Genomic DNA, 23,339 nt, shown 5'->3' with positions numbered 1-23,339 from the left:
ATACGGAATTCCCTGCACGGTCTCTTCCTTGGACATTGAAAAATGTTCACAAATTAACCGATGATCACGTGAGTGCGTCATCCTGACCCTTAAAATGCTATATCGTTCGCCTTTAGACCTGCCATTGAACTAGCGACTCCATTCACTGGTCTAATTAGAGAGATCTTTAGAGACATTCAGCACCACTAACCCGAGCTCTCAAAGGTCTTTTAGCCGGAAAATTCGTCCTTTCATGGACCATGGCAGCTGAACAAGAGCATCAAGTGTGCCCTAACAAGTCCTCATTGGGCACTCCGAGGGTTACTTCATTATCGGGTCCTGTTCCCCCGGTCCTCTAGACCGTGCAATCTGCCGCTGTTGTTTCCAGTTTGAGAGGGGGTTTTGGGGGCCAGGGGGGCGTAGGGGGTGGTGGTGAACTTTCACATCCAGTCTCCGGGGGAGGATTATCGTGCAGCACTTTTAGTTTTAGCTCCCGAGAGTGCAGCGAAATGATATAATTGTTGTCTGTTACAACAATGTTGTATCGACCTGTTAGGGAGTTCATCTTTACACACTCGGTCAGTCAACAGTCATTGCTCGCACAAGACGATGGTCAATAATTTATTCATCATCACAAAATAAACAAGTGCGCGAATAATACAAGTGTGTGTGTGTGTGTGTGTGTGTGTACGTGTGTCGTTGGTTGTTATCTCCAAACGCGAGTTTCACAAGATGGAATACAGTCCTCCCAGGCCCCGAAGTATCCACCTCCGTTTCAGTAAGCGATCATGATTCATGGACCAGTTTGTGAAGTTTTCTTCTTCTCAAAGTTTTGTTCCGAGGACTCTTTTGAGGGTCGTCACCGAGCCTCGGCCAGCTTCCAACTGTAGTCATTTTGTCGTAATATTCCCATGGATGTTTTTTAAAGATCTGTGTAAGGTTATTATTTTATCATTCCCATTGCTCCAATTAATCACTGGTACAATTTTGGCACTCTTCAGCTTCCAGGATCTTTTCACTTGATCTCTGAGGGCTTCGTATTTGGTCGTTTTCTTGATTTCTGTGTTCTTTAGGCCAACATCGCTGGGTACTCACACCTTAATTAGCAATGGCTTCTTTTCTTTTCTTTTGTATCTGAATACTATGTTCGGTCGCAATGCTTTGTTTTCTATGTTCACGCTTGTTGGGGTCATCAGGTCCGTATGTGGGCATTGCTTCCTCGTGATTGATTTTGCTTCATGTTTCCATGAGTTTTGTGGAACTAGGATATTGAAATATCTGCAGATGTGCCATTGGATTACTCTATGTACCTTGTTGTGCCTTTGTGTGTACAGCTGTTCTGACATGAGCTTTTTACATTCTGATAGGAGGTGACGCGTACTTTCTGTTTCTATCTTGGAAAACATACAGCTGTCCAAGTCCTGCCATGCTTTTCAGTCATTTTTCTAGTGTCCTTGTTATTGGGCATTTATTATGATTTGTTCTCCATTCCAGGTGAGCTGACCTCTCTTAGTCATTCCAGTGAGCCTTTGTCTATCCCCAAGTCTGTCCAACTTTTTTTTTTTGAAATCCGCTGCTTTGTCTTTCTCCCAGTTGTCGCTATATATCTGTTGATATTTCATCTAGTATATTTCTTTAATCTTTTTTGCAATCGTTGGGGTGTATTTGTTGCTGTTTCATGGGTGACATCTTCTATTCACACCTGTTTTTGGAAGTTTCTTGCAAGGTGAGTGGGGGGGATACCTTTTCTGGCTTATTGTGTTCATGCTTATATTAAGAGTGGGCTATAAATGGGTCATTTTTTGTTTTGCTTAGGTGACAGATTTTTTGTATTCCATTTGACCTATCTCAACATGAAATGACAAAATTTTCGGCCTGGGGTCCAAGAAAACAGTGTGCAGGGCAAAAATCCAAAATGGCTGCCGTTTTCCCTGAAAAATCACATTTTTAGCCATAACTTTGTCATTTCTGGGTCTTTTTACTTGGTTGTGGTGTCTAACCCTATGTTTATGGGGTCAGGCAATCTATTTATACAATTAGAAGTAGTGTCAAACCTTCAGATGTTGAGTTAAGGCATATTTTTGCTGTATGTTTTGAGTTAAGACATATTTTTGATGTTTTCGATGTTGAGTAATCATATTTTTATTAAGACATAAGTTATATTGTCTATTTTTATTTCACATTGTCTATTTTTGACACTACAATTTTTGCCCTGTACACTTTTTTCTTGGACCCCAGGCCGAAAATTTTGTCATTTCATGTTGAGATCGGTCAAATGGAATACAAAAAAACTGTCACCGAAGAAGAATAACAATAAAAGTATTTTTGACGCCCAGTATAGCCCACTCTTACTTATATTCAAATGTTATTCGGTAGTCTGTTGAACTTTTCACTTGCTTCACTCTGCTAATCCTATATTTGTCATTCTGTTCCATCGAGTCACCACTTCCTTCCTGTCTCGGCAGCTACATTCTCAGGATGCATTGATTTTTGTAGAACATTTTGTGGATGGTGAGCAGTTTTCTTCCTTTGATATCTAGTTTGTTGATTTCCGATTGTGGCCAGTTTACTATTCCGCAGCTGTATTTGTACATGGTCCATCTTTGTTGGTCTACCATGTACGGATGTGAACTTGGCACACTTGTCTCGGCCAAATTCCATTTTAATATTGGCGGTGTACCGTTTTGCTAATTTCGGTTGCTCTGCCAAAATTTTTTGGTCATTCAGTGCAAACAGTTTTAAATCACTCATGGACAATGGATGTGTCACCTTTTCCATTTCTTTGGATTTCTTTTATTGGATGTTAGGATGTATCCGTGTCCTTGCCCAGGATGAGGTTACTTGATGGATCTTGAGTACGGCAAAACAGGAGGGCTAGAAAGGCCGTCTCCTTGGAAGATCCCGCGTCGTGTCTGTGAGTGTGTTTTTTAAGTTGTGTGTGTGATATTGAAAACTCGACATTGTGCACAAAACATCTGGCAATTCTGCAAATAAAAATGCAGTCCTACATGGTAAATGTGCTCTTCTATTAATGGGTGGTGATAAGTTGAGTAAAACGTGCTAAGTGTCCATTAGGTACAGTTTTCAGGGCCATTGTGAACTCGCACACTAACTCATTTGGCTCTCGCGCGACTTTTCCTGAACTTAATACTAACACATGTTAGCATTATTTTAAAGACTACGATATACACCAGCGCTCATAAAACCATACACCGCATGGTTTGCTATCATTGTTACAAGGCAAATTGTCTCTTCGTTACCCTCTGTTCTTTTTACACATAAAATAATAATAAAATGCGTGATTAAAAACAAGTGTGAGAGCCAACTTAGTGTTCCACTTTCCGAAACTGTTTCCAAAATGTGCAAACGCAAAACAATATATATATTCATATATATATATATATATATATATACATATACATACATTATATATGTATACATAGTCGCCTTTCATGGTGACAACTCACATGGTGACCATCCCGTCAAGCGATGCTGTGGTTACCACGTGCACTGATCAATCATTCAAACCGCCATGTCAATCATCTTGTGCCATGTTCTCCATTATTGTGCCATGTCCTCCATTCTTGATACCTTCCACATGCAACTATAACTGCAGGGGTTGAAATGGAAATCTAGACCCGAGGTCACCCAACAGCACCCTGCAGGTCATTCCTGTTGGAAATTTTTTTCAAATCAACTCCAAAATCACATGGGGGTTCTTAGCTGGTGACCTGGAACCTTCCCAACCTGCCACTCCCTCATCTTCATTCCTCACCTTAACCCCTAATTCTAATAATATCAAACGTGGGTGTTCAAAACAAAACGACAAAAAACTCACACCTATGAACGCAGTGCACCCTGTATGCACAAATACATTACGTACAAGACCTCCATTGAAGTGCATTTTAAAACGCTGTTCATCTTCGCTGCAGCTAAAGCAACAGCGGTGGAATGTACACCATGTCGAAGTGGTTCGAGGATTACAATGCCTTTTTATTCACGACACGTGTGCAGAGGACACGGGCAATGTCGAAATCAAAGTTCGAGTTTTGATGCGACCACCCCAGATGATGATCGGCCATTGATAAAGTCCACGAGGTGCAACCAAGCAATTTGAAATGTGCATTTCGTTCCCTGGATGCTTTGAACAGAAACTACATGAGAACTGTGATGCCATAATGAAGAAAGTGAACGATGACTTCGTTTCGATAACAATCAATGTCATGAATAGACGGAGTTTAACTTTGCAGTACTCGAATCAAGATAGGATGAGCCAAAAAGATCTATATGGTCTTGTGTTTTAGCAGGTTAGACTTTGTGGACAGTGGCGGAGCCTTTTGTGGACACTTCGAATGGCATTTATTTGCGAGACTTGGTGGAGTATCATGTTTCGACACAACATGTGTGGCATCTTCAGGTGTACATGGAGTGGCGTTACAGACGCAGTGACGTGTTCACGTGAAGATCACAGTTTCTCACCATGCACGAATACCGTGCAGCGCTCCTTGAAGAGCCGCACCTCCTGGCCCCACGGGTTGGTGTGTGGCCGAACCAGCGGGAGCTCCGCCATTAACGACATTGAGATTCATATTCATGAAAGCATTGGTGGCCACTGGCTGTATGTAGTTAGCAGGACCGTATCCCACGGCAGCCGCCGCAGCAGCTGCTGCTGCCGCCGATGTGCTGTAGCTGCATGGATATGAGCTGTAGTTGCTATACGCTGACATGCTGTATGGCGGAGATACAGGGGACCCGCTGTAAGCTGGGGGAGCCTGCGGGCCAGAAGGAATGCATGGACGACCGTCTCGCACCAACACTGGCACAGCGACTCTGCGCGGAGGTTGGAGACCCTGACATTGATGCAATTCGAGACTGCGGTCCTGACGCTGTCGTTTGCACTTGTAGCGGCGGTTTTGAAACCAGATCTTCACTTGCGTGGACGTGAGCTTGAGCAATGCGGCAAGGTGTTCCCGTTCTGGTGCCGACAGGTAGCGCTGCTGCTTGAAACGCCGTTCAAGCTCGAACACCTGTGCCTGCGAAAAGAGCACTCGAGGTTTCCGCCGTTGCCTTGGTCGTGAGGGTCTCTCCTCTCCCGGGCTCGATGGTTTCTTCGGCCGTTCACTTTTCCTCAACAAGCACGTGTTTGCTGAAGAGACATAAATACCGAGACATTTGCAAATACATGTGAATGAGCAATGATAAATATATGTATAAACATGTGAAAAGTTGCTCTGTCACCTTCTGCATACAACAATACACACACACACACACACACACACACACACACACACACACACACACACACACACACACACACACACACACACACAGCTGTGCAAAAGCCTTTGACACATTCAGGAGTTACAATTACATATGGAGGTTAATGAGCTTCAAAATTTTACTCAAACCCTCCACCAGTGTTTTATACTATTACACGTGCACATGGTTCGCAAATATTATAACAACGTTGACTATTAATCAATATGGCTTAGTTTGGGTGAGAATAAACCAAGATTGTCATTTAGAAATCTTTAATTAACACTACTCAGGATATTCAAAAACTTGTGATCACAACAACTCAAAGTAAACCATACATGAGCATTGAGCAACTAATATGAGGTGTTGTAATAATACGTAGCTATTCCATCACATTTACCAATCGAATCTAATTGAGGACTCATTGTTACATGTTCATCTCGACACATCCCTAAAGCTAAAGGCCCACTTTTCATTCTGCGGAACACAGATCTATCCGGATTAACTGTTAACTTTAAAAAAAAAGGCTAACATTTAAGTTGAAGATCGCCATAGGATTGTGTTTCTGCATAAAGAAGGACAAACATTCATTGAAATATATCACATCACTCAATTTTCAAGGTATGGTATCCGGATGACAATCAACAATTACGGAGAAACATCATCTGTAATTGACAAACCCAGGATTGGAAGACCCAAACAGCTGTCTAACAAGGATGAGCTATACTTTAAGATAATATCCTTAAGGAATAGAAAGACAAATATTTAATTGACAACAGAACTGGCGGAAGGCTCAGGTGTCATCTACTACAGAAGAGAGTCGTTTGTTTGTCTGTGTGTGTCGCCATTTTTCTCAGAGATGGCTGAACGGATCTTCGTCAAACCTTCAGGGGGTTTGTCAGTAAGTACCAGGGAGTGTTTTAGACCAAAAAAATGTTTTGGAAATATTTGAAAAACAAGACCGAAAGTCTAACAGCGGTGTAGCCGGGCTTGTTTGATACTTTAGTTGAAGAGGATAGTGTGACCTGGGTGGAGATACCAGTTGGCAAGTATTAAATTATTTTGAAGTACTCTAAATAAGTCTCTAAGCTATCTGTCACCATGAAAATTCTGTTTTTACATATAGCCTACGTTTGTTGTAATGTATATATTAGTGAACTATAAAAGGTGCATTTAAAGTATTTTGTCCATTTTAAGTTTTTTTTAGTCCATTAAAAAAATATTTTATAGCAACATTTTCTTGGGAGTTATTAACCCTCCAAGTTTCACTCTCGATCTGCTCCTGAGTTTATATGATCTCACGATAAACAACGTTGCGGGTTAGTCGGCCTGCAGCATGTGCAGTTCCTCTCCTTGTCTGGAATTCACTCTGGTTGGTAAAGATGCACAGATCGAGTGGGTCTGCTAACTCTACTCGCTGCAACGTACAGCTGTTCGTGTGTAAAAACCCAAAACATGTTCGACCATTTCAACAACATGTTCATATAAACATGTTTATGCTTACAGGCATATAATTATAATCCCTGTACAGACATATAAACATGTTTATATGCCTGTACAGCATATAATTTAAAACGTCGGTCGGTGGAGTCGGCCGTCGTACGCCGTCATACCCCGTAATGACATCAGAGACGTAATGACGTAGTGTGACGGACGGACACAAAACTGCCGCTACTTTAATATACAGAAGATTATATATTTTAACCTCCAGTAACTTTGCAGTCATTATGAAGGGATTAGTGTTACGATTACATTTACTATAATATTAACGTTACATTATCATTATTTCGAAAATTATATTACAATTAAAAAAACCGAGGCTAATTCCTTACCTCTACGGTTGTTAGTACCGTACACCACTTATCATTGATTCATGAACCTTACACCACTTCAATCCATTAACTTTGTATTCACAACATTGCGATTAAAGTGTTATGGTTATATTTACTATATTATTATGATTATTATTATTATTATTATTACGAAAACTATACTACTATATGAAGAAATCTGGGCTTAATTTATCCGAAGTGGCCTGAAGGTGAGGCGTGAAGCCTAAGGCCTATACGTACCGTGTTGTTGGAAGAGCCGTAACACCTATGCTTTCGATATTTGATGATCATTTTAACAATCAGTTTGTTTGTGTTTCACACTGAATGAAAAATGTAAAGGTAGAGCATGTCGATTGTGATATATGACAGGTTCGACGATATGTACGGCCTGAACAGCATGCAAATCAAAATGGCGGAGTGTGGAGTCAGCTGTTGTATGCCATAATGACATCAGACATAATCACATCACTCTGTCATGTGACCAGATCCTCAGCTCTGATTGGTATACGTTTGAGGGGACATACGTACATACATACATACATACATACGGACGGACAAACACTGTTCTAGACGGCCTTGCCCGATGGGCCACACCGTAAAAAAATCGATCGTGGGTTGCTAATTATATAATTCACACAGTGCAATACATGCAGGCTGCTCTCACAGGTTTATTTTAACCCCAATTTGCATTCTGTTTCCACTTTTAGTGAGAAGTAGGGTAGTGGTGGTGGGGGGGAGGGGTGGGGGGTGCAGCCACTCATCAACTTTATTTGGTGGAAATCTGATGTTTTTTGGTCGAGTTACCTCAGTTACCTCTGTTGGTAATTATATAATTCACACATCTATACTAATAAGAGCTGTGTGTGTGTGTGTGTGTGTGTGTGTGTGTGTGTGTGTGTGTGTGTGTGTGTGTGTGTGTGTGTGTGTTTTTCATGTTAATGTTAATATTTTGGTTTTTATGACAATAAAAGTGTTATGTATTCATAGTTTACATTTATAAGTCTTTAAAATACAGTATTGTATTTATCAGGTTCTGTGAAGGGGGTAACGGACTTTGTAAACAAACAGTCTGTAGATTATTGGTTAATGCACATCTTCTTGAAATGTCTATAATGCAACATTGTTTTTAAAATTTGTTTATTGAAATTTGTTCTAAACAAGGGTGAAAGCTACTCAATGGTTATGGGATGTGTGGAGTACAGTACAACTGTAATTGGTCATCGGGACTCCACACTGTATCCAATCTGCCGATACAGATTACCGATGCAAATTACCGAAAAATAGCCGATATCTGCTTGTTCCGATTGCCAGTTCCGATATCGGCCCAGCACTAGTGTGTGTGTGTATATATATATATATATATATATATATATATATATATATATATATAATATATATATATATATATATAATATATATATATATATATATATATAATATATATATACGTATATATATATATATATATATATATATATACATATATATATATATATACAGACTTGGCATTTAATATGGAATTTTTTTTTTCTTGACTTGGGTTTACTTTCTTAACTCAGTATATCAATCTGGTGAGTTTCTTTTACACTTTGGTGATTTATTTGTTAAGAGAACCATGTCACTGATTGTCGCAGCAAGAAGTCCACAACAGGATTATATCACAGGTGGCGTGGCAAAATGTACGGACAGGTGCATTTGAGGATTGGCTTCACAGTCGGGTATACAAGGGTTGTTGCGTTCTGTATTAGTGGAAAACAACTGCTGCACGTCTCCAAAAGTTTTTGCCGCTTCCTCTGGAGATGTTCCGTCAACTCGACAATGCTGTTTGTCATGGAGTGGTGGCTTTACGAAATTACGGCATGAAACAGCGTGCTATTGCTCGGCAGTATGGCATCACTCAAGGTCAGGTGTCAAAGATCCTGAAACGAAATGCTCAGAGGGGTATCCCTACTCCAATACCGAGGACAGGACGTCCCCGCAGAACCACAAGGAGGGATGATCGCCAGCTGCACCGGTTAGTCCGCAATGGCCGTACCAAGTCAGCTAATCGGCTTAGGGCTGAGTGGCAGCAACTGACAAATGTGCCTGTATCCAGAAGGCTAGTCAACCAACGACTGGTTCAAGCAGGCTATCGTGCCAGGCGTCCCCTGAGAAAGCCACACCTGACAAGACAACACCACCAGCGCCGATTGCAGTGGGCCAGAGAGCACCGTCAATGGCAGCCAGGACACTGGAATCACGTGATCTTCAGTGACGAGTCTAGATTTCTGGTCTATCGTCAAGATGGCCGCGTCCGAGTGCGCAGACAAGTGCATGAAGCCTACAACAAAGATTGTATAGTGCCAAGAGTCCAAGCTGTTGGTGGGGTGACCGTTTGGGCTGCTTTTCATGCAGGGGGCAAAACTGACCTGGTTGTTCTGAATGGAAACCTGAACCAGTTCAAGTACAGGGCCATTCTGGAAGAAACATTGCTTCCATTTGCTCGTGCAGCCTTTCGAGGAAACTTTGTCTTCCAAGATGAATGCACGGCCTCATCGTGCTCGCATGATCCAACACTTTCTTGCTGACCGTGGTGTAGAGCATATGGAGTGGCCTGCCATGTCCCCGGATTTGAATCCGATAGAGAACTTGTGGGCAGAATGAACGCGTCAAATCGACAACTTGGACCAGCAGCCGACCTCTGTGCGTGAATTGCAGCAGGCTATTGTCACTGCATGGCAAGCGATTCCTGTCCAAACCTTGGTAAATCTCGTGAACAGCATGCCTCAATGTGTACGTGCTCTCCTGAATGCTCATGGGGGTTACACGAAGTACTGAACTGTAATTATGCTGTCCGTAATCCCAGTCGTAATTTAACTTTTGTTTTTGTTAAAAAAAATTTTGGCTAATGTGCAAAATAAAGAGATACTTCTGGAAAACGTACAGAAGTTTAACACAGTACTGTCCATGAATTGAGTTCGATATCAGTTTACATCACTTTCAAGGATCAATTTATTTGTTTCGAAATGTCAAATGTGGTTTTTGTTTCTTTTAAAGGTCACATTAACAAAATCTAGAATAATTTCAACATAATTCCAATGAACTTTTGGTTCTAAGACATCTTGAAAAGTAAGTTCACCCCCACAAAAAAGTCTGTATATATATATATATATATATATATATATATATACGTATATATATATATATATATATATATATATATATATATATATATATATATATATATATATATATATATATATCTGTATATATATGCCAAGTCTGTATATATATATATATATATATATATATATATATATATATATATATATATATATATATATATATATATACACATATATATATAACTGGAAAACACAGTCAGTTCGTGAAGCCGTCCATGAAGACGTGTGATCAGTAGCGTAGTGATGGTTTGTGGCGCTCGGGGCGAAGGTCAAAAATATTGCCCCCTGCAGGCACTGACATAGTTAGAAGTTCCTCTTGAGGGGAAATATGAAAGAGCTCTAAGCTTCCCCAGCAGGTTCAACAGCAGAGCCCTGGAATCTGTTCAAACTGAGAATAGATTTAGATATGATATCCTGAGATGATTAGGGTAATTAACTTCAAAGAATCCGGAAAAAATCCTTTGTTTCTAAACACACGCCATGTTAAGGTGTATAGGGCAATTTACTAGGTCCTTCCATGGCATGGTATTCCTATTACAAAATAACTACCAAAAACAATGATAACATTGTAACAAAGCATTTATTAATACTAATAATATTAACAACAATAATAATATTAGTACCATTTGCCAATAATAAAACGAATGTATAATCCCTACCCTGGTCCAAGTAGACCCGTGCTTGGTGAAAGGTAAACTAATGCTGAAGCAGTAGAGCAGGCAGGTATGCTTCAAGGTCGTTAACAAAAACTACATCAAACATGCAAGTAGCATGGTGTGGTATTTCTATGGCCTAGAGACTAGAGTTGATGAGGTAGAGCAGCAGAGGATGACAAGGAAGTTAAAGAACTCACTTGACACGTGATCCTGGCCTCGCTGATTGGGCCATACACTGTGAGATATCTAGATTTGATCGACGTAATTAAATAACAAACTTCCAACAGTTACACCCCTCCATCCCTTGGGCCAATGGGTGATCTCCATGTTACCGGGTGCATAATAAAGCTCATCATACAAGATAAGAGATCTACGCAGCAAACACAGTAACACGGATTTATTAACTGTGAGAGGTGTCCATGAAGTTAGTACCCTTTACCCTTTACCCGATTCAAAGTTAGGGTTGTACTATCTTACTATAATTCACCAAATGTCCGTCTGTCCGTTCGAAGGTACCGCAAAAACGGCTGAACCGATCGCAACAATATTTTGGGTGGGTATTCCTGGGACCTCTTGGAGTAAAATAGGCTATATTGTTTTTCCAATTTTCCCCAATTTTCCAAGTTTTCCAATTTTTCAGTTTTTCCAAACGGATTAATATTTGCCGATATGAACAGTGATGTGGCTTTTGTTGAAATTATACGTACCAGGAGAGAGTAGATCAACTGACGAACTCTTCCGATATAAACGTGCGGCTCAGAAGTAACATGGCAGCATGTGCAAAGCGACTGAGAAACAGGTGTAGCGGCCGCTTCCGTGTTACAGATTTGGCACGCACTCTTCACACATAAATGTTTGACTGAGAAAGATGTGTGGCGGCCACTTCCGTTTTGCAGAATTCAATCTTTTTTCAAAATGGGCGCCATGTACTGTTTAGATTTTGATGATTTGTGTGTGATGCGATTCAACGGATGTTTATATGAATCGTTTAAAGTAAAACAAGCCTTCAATTTCTGATATTTTGCCTTTTCATTTGGGCTTCCCAATTGAAGCCCCACCCATAGGGCGGGTACCGTTGCTAGTTACAAAAATGGGGGGTGTTGTGGATTTCTTTGTACAAAAGGCGGATGCGAATGCGTAAATAGGGTAAATTATGGACTATGGTAATACGATAACGATTCAAATCCTGTAAAGCCCTGAGAAACAATAAGACGTGAATAGGGCAATGGTTCGAATCCAGTAATGGACTGAATCGGTCAATCGTTCGAATGCAGTAATGGTTTGAATCTGGTAAAATAAAACATATTTAATTGACAACAGAACTGGTGGAAGGCTCAGGTGTCATCTACTACAGAAGAGAGTCGTTTGTCTGTCTGTGTGTGTGTGTCGCCATTTTTCTCAGAGATGGCTGAACGGATCTTCGTTCAGCTCTCTGTTCTGCAAGCCTCTCACAACAACGACGAAGGCAGCTGACGTGAAGAAGCTTGTGGACGACTTCTTCAGAAGCAACGGCCTCTCGTGGAACATGGTGTCTGCAGTCAACATTGTTGCATCCTCCCTATTAATTACATACGAGCGGAATGTACCTTTTGACCCTTCAGACTGCTGAGACCCCTTAGACCTTTGAAGACCCCCCAAGACCCTTAAAGATGTAAGACTCTTAAGACCCAAAATACCAAGAATATCCTTAAATACCCCAAAGACCCAGAGGACCAAAGAGACCGCAAATACCCTGAAGACCCAGAGGACCCCAAATACCCTATAGACCTTCAAGACCCAAAATACCTCAAAGACCCTTAAAACTCAAAACACCCTTTAATAGCCCGAAGACCCAAAATACCTTAAAGACCCTGAAGTTCCAAAATACCCCAAAGACCCTTAAAGACACAGAGGACCCAAAAGACCCTTTAGACCCCAAAGACATGTGAGATCCCAAAGAACCGTAAGACCCTTTGGACCCAATGAGACCGCAAAATACTTAAAACCCCCAGGACCTTTAAGGCTCCTTTTACCTTTTAGTCTTTTCAATACTTCAGACACCTTAAGATCTCTTCACCTTTTCGACCTTTTATACCCTTTCAACCTTTTATACCCTTTAGAGTTTAGACCCCTATGACCTTCAAACCTTTACACCCATGAAGTCCCTTTCGACCCCTTAGACCTTAATACCATTTAGATTCCTTACACCCTTCAAAAAGATTAGACAGCGTGGACGCTTGACCATTTTCGGCTTTGGACAACTTGGACCTTTTTATATTACAAATAAATTACAAATAAATAATATCACCAATATTTATGTGCCTTTTTGTTGCACACATGGGTGGTGTATCGGCTCAGAGCCACTGGTATGCACACCTACCAGAAGTAAAATAAAATACAAGCACAAATTATACAGCCATTCTGTCAACATATAATTAGTTAATTACCTTTTCGTCAATTTACTTCGCCAAGAAACCTTAGCAGTCTTAACAGTTTGTGACTATTACGCCGTCAAAGAACATTCCTAGCAAACTCCATAAATATGCTACACTTTTGGGAAGAAATTCCTGTGCAAACAGAACGTGGGACTCCTTACTAATTATAACACTTTCTTTTCATGCACATGTGAGGCGTACAGAAGAACATGCTCACATGGTGACAATGCCTTGTGTGAACGGAAGCACGGAGTTTCACAGACGGCGTATAGGCTCAGAGTCGCTGGTTCACACACCTACCGGAAGAAAAAATAATATAACCACAAACTATTCAGTCAATTCCGTCCGTGTAGTTACCTTTTAATCGATTAACTTCAGCGATAAACCTTCGAAGTCTCAACAGTTTGTGACTATTATGCCGTCAAGGACTTTCCTAGCAAACTTCATAAAGTTTCCAAACTTTATTGGGAACGAATTCCCTTACAAACAGAACCTGAAACGCCTTACTAATGCTTCCTCTTTCTTTTCATGCACATGTGAGCAGTGCTGGATTAAGGCTTTTGGGTGTCCAGGCCACTTAAGTCATGGGAGACCCTTGTGTATTCTTCCGTATAAAATTATTATCAATTGAAACTAGAGTGAAGTCAAAGCACAGTTGAAAGATAGCAAAAAGTTCCACCAGGAATGCCCAAATATCACATTTTGTGTTAAAAAAAAATTCCCCGTTGTAACCCTTGTGACACTAAGTGCCCACCCACTGGGGAATGAACCAGGGGTCAAATCCCAAAAATTGTTGCACATTTCATGCATCCCTCAATTTTGATTGAACACACAAAGTTTAATTAATAGATGTTTTAATATGTGGCCATAATTGCACTTTTTGGTATTTGACCTTTTGACCCTGCCCCAGGAGGTTCTAAAAATGATATTGCTCTTGTACCTTTGTGCCATGTGCATATGCTGATCATAAGTTTGATAAATTTCCGCCCAACCCTTTAGGAGATGGATGGACGGACGGACAGACAGATAGACAGGCGGAGACAATTACAATATACCTCCAGGGTCTTTTTGTTTTTTTCAAAAATGTGGGGATAACGAGTAAGGTCCGAAAGGACATACCTATGGCTCATGTGGTTCATTTAAACACATTTAAACATTTTTCCCATGGCAACCAGGAGGGCTCCCCATGATTCTGGGAGCCCCATGTGCCTCACCTTAATCCAGCTCTGCATGTGAGTTACTATTATGTGGACTTGGGGTTGGGGGGTGGGGGGGGGGGTATGGGATGACTTGAAGAAGAAAGGGGGAGTTGCAGGTTTGTGGTTGAGGACTTGGAAAAGAAAGGGGAAGAAGAGAACAGAGTTGTGGTGCGGGAGGGGGCAGAGATGGCCAGAGAGGATGGAGAGTGGGTTTGAGGACTGGGGGGGGGGGGGGGGGGAGTTGAGGACTTGAAGAAGAAAGGGGGACAGAAGAGGACAGAGAACGTTCCTCCATTGACCTCACGCATCGGTACGTCACCGAAAATGAGTGATCTCTTCAGGAGTAAAAGCGGACATGTGCCGAGACTCGAGGTCTATTTGGCCTGACAAAGGTCACTGGAAAGCAGGTGAAACATCACCATCACCTGAGACTGGGTCTGTTCTTGCTTATTGCTTAAATTGGCAGAGTAAGTTGCTGACCAATTTTTTTTGACCAAAGATGCTGACGGAAGAACCAATTTCATGGTTCTTCAGTGCCTATTTGGCCCTTCATGGTTCCATAGTCCTTGGTGGTTTGTGGTTCGTTGAGTGGTGCAATGTGGAGAACATGGCATACAGGTTGCTGGCGGTTTGTGTGGTACTCCGGCGAAGAGTTGAGTTGAGTCCGGCGTTGAGTCCCGTAGGGGAAGGCTATGAGGACAAGCCCTACACCAGACAACAGAATGCCGAAAGGGACCCCAATGGCTGACCACGTCGAGGAGCATGCTCACCTGAACAAGGACTCACACCACATGCATGCAGGGCTTACATAACAGAGGTTCTTTCTCTTAGTCTTGTCATCTCCTACCTCTGTCCCGTCTTCCCCCAGAGTGAAAGAGATTAAGGCGTATGTGTTAAGGCCATCGTGGTACCGGGAGCACATTGGGTTAATTACCTCACGCACGTGAAGCAAAAGGTAGGGTTAAGCAATTGGTTCACTTCTGTCTGTCCATCTGTCCATCCACAGACGTCAGTTTATGATCGAGGAACCACTTGATTTCAATTGAATGTTATATTTTGAAATTGAATCGAAAAACAAACCTGTAGTTTATCAGTACTTTGGCTCTGAATTTGTCTTGATTGCACATGCGCAGAAAGTAGTGTGATACCTTTTTTACTCTGTCTGTCTATCTGGCAATCAAACAAAATTGAAAAATCATTCTAAACAGGAAACTTACTGTTTTAAGGACATCACAAAGGGCACGAATAACTAATGTAATGTGTTAAATATGTTGGTGTAATAGACTGCATCAACGGCATTAAATTTCCCTCATGAATTTTTTTCTTTGACCTTTCAAAATCTATGTTTTTATTAGCCCGTACCCTACACAGCAGGAGACGGGGTTTTGTAATCACTTCTGTGTGTGTCTGTGTGCCTTGTCTGTATGTCTGTGTCTGTCTGGGCCATAACTTTTATACCATTTGAGCTATTGTCATCAAATTTTCACCAAAGCTTTATTATAAGAATACAGAGAAGGAAAATTAATACTTTTGTCAAAAGGCCAAAGGCCAGTGTCACATAAAATCGTCAATTTTCATCCAATTGACCTGAAATTTCAATTTACCATTTGAGTTTTATCATCAAATTTTCAACAAATCTTTATAATGAGAATACAGAGAAGGCAAATTAATAATTTGGTCAAAAGATCAAAGGTCAGCGTCACATGAAATCGTCAATTTAATACGATTGATTTGAAATTTTAAGCATTTGCATATTGGGTCACTGAATTGGTTCATCAATCAAAATCTAGAAGCTGATTATTTTTTAGATCGAAAGCTCGAAGGTCAAGGCTGCATAAAATCATGGGTTTTTTATTTTGTATTTTATTACCTCCGCCACCGAAGGTGGATGGAGGTTATGTTTTCACCCCTGTCTGTTTGTCTGTCTGTCTGTCTGTGAACAAAATATCTCAAAAGGTTGTGGATGGATTCCAACGAAATTTGGCAGAGAGGTAGTGTATGTGACAAGGACGAAATGATTAGATTTTGGTGAAGATCCGGATCTGGGTAATAGAATGTTTTAAGTGATTCTTCACCATTGGAAGATAGGGCCAAAAACGATATATAGCGGGATATCTCAAAAAGTTGTGGACGGATTTGGACGAAACTTGGTGGAGAGGTTGAGTGTGTGTGACATTGTGACAACGTAGAATTGATTCGATTTTGGTGAAGATCTGAGTATGGATTTGGATACGAGATTTATTTAATTTTCTAGTGATTCTTCACCAATGAGAGATTGAGCGAAAAGCGATATATAGCATGATGTTTTAAAAAGTTGTGGATGAGTTGAGTCGGTGACAAGAACAGGCCGATTAGATTTTGGTTCTGGTCTGAATCCCTGGTGTTGGGCTAGCGGCTAGGGTGCCGGCTTAGGATACCTAGGATCCTGGGTTCGAATCACGGTCGATCGCTGAATTAACGCCAGGGGGGTTGACTCAGCCTGTCATCCTTCCGAGGTCGGCTAATTGAGTACCAGTTCACTGGTAATTCCCTGCTTGTCGTTAAAGGCGGCAAAAAGGGTTGGCGTCAGGAAGGGCATCCGGCCGTAAAACATTGCTTCAAAAAGGGGACCAAAAAACAACAACAAACCACGGTTCCCGATAAAGGCCAACCCCCGCTTTGCGGGGAAAAGTGGCCTCTAAAGGTGGTTATTTTATATATCTGAATCCAGATCCGGCCATCAGTGGGATACAAAACGTAATCTGTTCAGCCTGGTGGAGGTATGTGCTGTTCCGAGTGCCATTCCAGTTTAAGCTGTTTTCGTTATTTTGAGCATACAGAAAAAGAAGATCTCTGAATGCAAATGGATGTGGACGGGCTTTGCATTTTCAGATGCTTTCTAGTTGCAATTGAATTACAGACTCCTCAACTTATGTTCAAAATGCATTCCTAAAAACTGAATGTAAAACGAAAAAACGTAAATCGATTTTCGCACTTGCATAATGTTATAAGTTGAAGATGTGTTCCTGGGCTGAAATTTCCAGGCCTAATTTAACCTAACTCTTACCTGAGTAAAGACAGTATATGTTTAAATACAGTTCCTGTGAAGAAATACAAAATACACAACAACTAAATAAGTCAATAAGAACATAAATAAATGTTCAATTGAGTAAATTATGGACATTTTTAATTAAATGTGTATGTACTCAACAAAATGAGCCTGGTATTGGCTTAGTGGTTAGGGTGCCGGCTTGGGATCCTAGGATCCTGGGTTCGAATCCCGGTCGATCGCTGAATTAACGCCAGGGGGGTTGACTCAGCCTGTAATCCTTCCGAGGTCGGCAAATTGAATACCAGGTTGCTGGGATGAATGATCACGGTGTATACCCCGGCCTAGAATAGGTACACCGTATCCCTGCGCATCGAAGAGCGTGACCAAGGGTTGGCGTCAGGAAGGGCATCCGGCCATAAAAACATTGCCTCAAACAGGGAACCATGATTGTCATGGGGCCCGCAAGGACTAACCCCCACTCTAGCGGGGAAAATGGCCTTAAAACGATCATTCATATAATTATTTGTACTCAACAAAATCTGTGGGTTGCAGCGAATGTCTGGACCTTGGAGGTGCGGGTGGGGTGGAGCGGTTTCTGAGATGATGAGGCACTCGACTTTATTTCATCGGTTACTAGTTATTGTCCTAGGTTATTGTACTAGCCCTGGTGTTGGGCAAGCGGCTAGGGTGAGGGCTTAGGATCCCTAGGATCCTGGGTTCGAATCCCGGTCAATCGCTGAATTAACGCCAGGGGGTTGACTCAGCCTGTCATCCTTCCGAGGTCGGCAAATTGAGTACCAGTTCACTGGTAATTCCTTGTTTGTCGTAAAAAGGCGACATAAAGGGTTGGCGTCAGGAAGGGCATCCGGCCGTATAACATTGCTTCAAAAAGGGGACCAAAAAACAACAACAACCACGGTCCCCGAAAAAGGCCAACCCCCGCTTGCGGGGAAAAATGGCCTCTAAAGGTGGTTACTAGTTATTGTCCCCTCAGTTGATGGAGGGAGGCTGAGCAGGCTGGCACTGTCCACCAAATGTTCTCCACGCTCGAATCACTTCACCACGTCCATTTTCTTGTCCAAACTAATAGCTTTACCAGCCTTATTCGTGTGAGTCTCATCTGTAGAACTTGAGGGTTGTTTACCACTAATGATGAAGGGGTTTGGAAGAGTTTGGCACAAAAATACTATCAATGAAGGTCAGACGATACCTCTCAAGTTCAGTACAGACTGTGCACAACTGAGGGTTGAGAAGTGGTATACTGTACTTCCCCTTGCTCGCTGGTACAAAATTTAAATTTTTTCTAAGAGAAAAAAAATTTACTCGAAAATTACGAGGTGTAAATAGAAAATTGTTCATTGCTTTGTCTGAGACGTTAAGTTGAAAAAACGTAACTCGAATGAGTGTAAATTGAGGACGAAGTGTATAAACTCTAACACCTGCAGAACATTGCCTTCTTGCCACTTCCAAAACCTCTGGTTTTTCAGTACTTGGACAGGTTATATAAGGTGGTGTATAAGACACTGCATCAACAACGGTAAACTTCCAAAAAAAAAATTGTCCATCCTTTAAAGTCATTTTTTTATTTCAATTTAATTATACATTGAAACACTGCACGGGGTAAGGTAGTCTATGAAATCTCTGGTTTTTCTGTTCCTGTATGTGATTGCCGGTGTGACCGGTTCTTCTTCTTCCCCTTTTCCATACTGTAATAATTCCCCTTTTTGAAGAGAACTCGTATGGTGATCCGGAGCGGGCCACATAGCGCTTTGCGAAAGTTTGTTTATTACCACATTTGAGTGGCAGATTGGGTCAGCGCTTAAACACCTCCAATGGAGAATGCCGACAAGCTGTGCAAGGTTATCCTGTCAACACAATCACCGCGGTCATTGTGTCTGTATACGCTGATTCAATTCACACTTAATTAACCTGTCGGAGGTGGAGATATTTTCGTCCCATTCCCACTGTGTGGCATGGCGTGATGGTCGGTGAAGATGCACAACCATAATATATATATATATATGTCCTAAGGGTATTTTTTTGGAAAAAATTGCCAATTTTCTTTTTGGGGGGGGGGGGGGATTTTTTTGAAGAAATTTTTTTTTTCAACTTGTCTTCAACTTCAATTGTTTATAAAATGTAATATCATGTATATTACAAATATATTTCTGCAAAATAATTGTTTGTATTATGATTGGTGTAAATCGACAACACAGAAACTCAAGTACAGTCATTATCCTCAGCTAAAACAAGCCCATTCCTCTGTAACGACGCGTGTTGAGGTGAGTGTAGCGAGTCGAGCCAAACTAGTATATATATATATATATATATATATGCATATACATATTAGTGCTGGGCCAATTAGAAAATTTGACTGTAATTACCGATTTTAAAAATAATAATAAATAAATACTTTTTAAAAATTTATATATATATATATGTACTTATAGAGGGTAAAACCTCTTTGTATGTGTTCTGTGCACGGTCGGGTGGTCCACAGATATATGTAATATTTAATACTATTAAAAATCAATGCTCCACAAGGCTGCGCTTGTTCCTATGTTTATAAAGATCATATGAACCAAATATGAGGTCAATTGGAACTTATTTAGAGGTTGCTCAAAAAATAACATTTTTAATTTATCCTGTTTTTTTCAGATGGCAGAAAGTTTCGCAGCTCTTCCACAGTTTGGTTGCTGGGCAAGTCTGAAAAGGAAATTAATATGTGGGGGACTACCAACCAAAGGACACACATTGCAGAAAATGGTGTACCATCACATACAAGAACACCATACAGTTCGTGAAAGTGCCAAACTTAGTGTACAAGCTGTGTGTGCATACTGGGAGAAAGCACGAATTCCAGTGCAGAGAGTAGATTCCTGTGAGCGCCAACTTTTGAAGTTGTATGATGCCTACAAATTGGTAAAGAAAAATATAACCAAGACATTCGAAAACTATAGAGTGAAGGAGCAGATGTTCAAAGATGATCTTCAATCCCTCTTCGATATCTCACCAAATGATGCGCTTGAGAAAATGACGAATGAAGAAGACAAAGCATTCCTTATCATGCAGCGTGAGGATCCCTCAAGTTCACGTATGGGATCTGTGGACAACACTCTGGCAGTGAAGGAGAACAGAAAGTGTATCAGGTTTGAGAATGAAGATAAAAGAAAGAAGAAACATGCTGCTGAGACTCTAACAGCAATGCAATCTGTTCCATCAACATTGGCTGTGGTTGATGATGATGAGTCTGAGATTGAAAGCTCCGATTCAGGGGACAATGAATTCAAACTCCAAAGTCCATCTTCTGCCAAACAGGTGAAAAAGGCTCCCATCAAGGTGATCACTCCAGCAATAGCGGCAACTCTGGACAGAGTAAATCTCTCGGATCGGCGTGCTATGTTTGTGGCCAGTGCTTTTGCACAATCTCTTGGTCACACCATTGAAGACAAGTGCAAGCCAACAATAATAAATAATTTGAGTAATTTAAAATAGATAATTATCTTTGACTTGATGTATGATGCTAAAAATTCTGTATCTTATTATTCATTAAAATTTGTCAACATTTTGAGCAATCTCTAAATATTCTCCAATCAAGCTCAAATTTTCACCACAAACTACTTTATTCAATAGGGAATAGGGGCAGGCTTGGGGAGAAATGAAAATCCATCTTCAAAGTTTTGGACCACCCTAGTGCACGGCCACATACTTTAAGTTACAAACTCCAAACACGGGGTACAAATACAACTTTGTGTGGGGGAGGGGGTGGCAGCATAGGCTATGTGGCCGCAGCCTCATGTGGGGGTATGGTGGGGGGTGGAGGGGGGCACACATTCTCTATATAAATGTGTACCGTGTAGTGCCACCTGGTGTTGGTGGCAGAGGGTATTACAATTCCCTTTTTTACCTGGGCAACGCTGAGGTTTAAGCACTCTTCGCACAGGTGAATTTATTTTGGCAAACATGACTACTAATTGGTCGGACTAATTAGTCCAGCGAAGCGACAGGTAGGCTCCACTACTGTACTATAAGGGTGAATGTTTATATTTGTTTGTTTGTTTGTATATGCTTCAATAACTAAGAAACTACTGAACCAAATTTTGCATGTTTCCTAAGAGTATCCCAAGTATGGTTTCTGTCTGGGTTGCATATCTCAGGGAGGGAGTTCAGAGTGTGCGGAAGACCCCAATTTCCTCCATGTAAATGTGTTTCGTGTAGCGCCACCTGGTGATAGCCCGTATTAAAAATCAACTTCTTCTGTTTAAACAACTTGATAATATGCATTACAGCGATGTTGAAATCTGAGTGAGAATAACTAATTTCACTAATTTAATCAGTGGTTCAAACCAAAGCATTCAACAATGAGCTTCACAGCAAAATAGAAGTGATTTTTCTCATGCTATACAGTGCATTCAGAAAGTATTCAGACCCCTTCACTTTTTAACATTTTGTTATGTTGCAGCCTTATGCTGAAATCGTTTAAATTCATTTTTTCCCTCATCAATGTACACTCCATACCCCATAATGACAAGGAGAAAACAGGATTTTAGAAAGTTTTGCAAATTTATTAAAAAGAAAAAACTGAAATATCACATTGACATAAGTATTCAGATCCTTTGCTATGACACTTGAAATTTAGCTCAGGTGCCTCCCATTTCTCTTGATCATCTTTGAGATGTTTCTACACCTTGATTGGAGTCCACCTGTGGTAAATTCAATTGATTGGACATGATTTGGAAAGGCACACACCTGTCTATATAAGGTCTGACAGCTGACAATGCACATCGGAGCAAAAACCAAGCCATGAGGTCGAAGGAACTGCCTGCAGGGCTCAGAGACAGGATTGTGTCGAGGCACAGATCTGGGGAAGCCTACCAAAAAATTTCTGCTGCATTGAAGGTTCCCAAGAGCACAGTGGCCTCCATAATTCTTAAATGGAAGAAGTTTGGAACAACCAGGACTCTTCCTAGAGCTGGCCGCCCAGCCAAACTGAGCAATCGGGGGAGAAGGGCCTTGGTAAGAGAGGTGACCAAGAACCCGATGGTCACTCTGGCTGAGCTCCAGAGATCCTGTGTGGAGATGGGACAAACTTCCAGAAGGACAACCATCACTGCAACACTCCTCCGATCTGGGCTTTATGGCAGAGTGGCCAGACAGAAGCCTCTCCTCAGTGAAAGACACATGAAACCCCACAGAATCTTGTTTCTCACAGTCTGAGAGTCCTTTAGGTGCTTTTTTGCAAACTTCAAGCGGGGAAAACTTGGGGGAAAACTTGAGGGACTTGAGAAAAAGTGAGAGCGATCACTCGATCGTGAGAGCGGGGCCTGCCGGGCGGCGTGCGCTGATTGGCAGAGCATGCGAACGAAGCAGACTGCTTCCCGCCAAGCACCGAGCCACGTCCAAACGCGAGTTTGGGGCCTGGACGACAGCAGACAGATAAGACGCACCACACAAACCCCAAACACGACGATTCTTTTATTTAATTATTTCCCTTGTCTTGTATGTGAAGTGAGGTGTGCGGGATCCCGATTTAGGAACATTATTTACTTACCGTCACATCCATTGTTCTCGGGTCCATAATAAATATTCCTTTTGTACATTCTCAATTACGTTTTTTTTTTTTTTTGATTTATTGATTTCAGGTTGAAGACGCCTGTGGCCATGAAGGTAAGTCGGCACTGTTCATGCCGTCTCACGTATCGGCCGCCATTGGATTGAATAAACGCCTCCATTAAAGCTCGATGTTAACTGAGCCAGCCACACGACATTATATATATATATATATTGTTGCGAATATGGAATTTGGCC

General features: G+C 41.3%; 1 protein-coding gene across 1 annotated transcript; it reads right to left on the bottom strand.

The window, feature by feature from the left end:
• Positions 1 to 617: 617 nt before the first annotated feature.
• LOC137423727 (homeobox protein Nkx-2.5-like) lies at positions 618 to 23,094 on the bottom strand. The gene is made up of 3 exons (XM_078773554.1): positions 23,083 to 23,094; positions 13,519 to 13,597; positions 618 to 5,125 (listed from the first exon to the last, which is right to left on the bottom strand). Exons 1-3 carry the CDS (start codon positions 23,092 to 23,094, stop codon positions 4,455 to 4,457), a joined length of 762 nt encoding a protein of 253 aa, XP_078629680.1. The 3' UTR covers positions 618 to 4,454.
• Positions 23,095 to 23,339: the final 245 nt, after the last annotated feature.

This window comes from Myxine glutinosa, chromosome 3 (genome assembly GCF_964187855.1).
Source record: "Myxine glutinosa chromosome 3, kmMyxGlut1.1, whole genome shotgun sequence".
Classification (NCBI taxonomy): Eukaryota; Metazoa; Chordata; class Myxini; order Myxiniformes; family Myxinidae; genus Myxine; species Myxine glutinosa.
The sequence above is the reverse complement of the archived record's forward strand: the minus strand, read 5'-3'. Positions and strand labels throughout refer to the sequence as shown.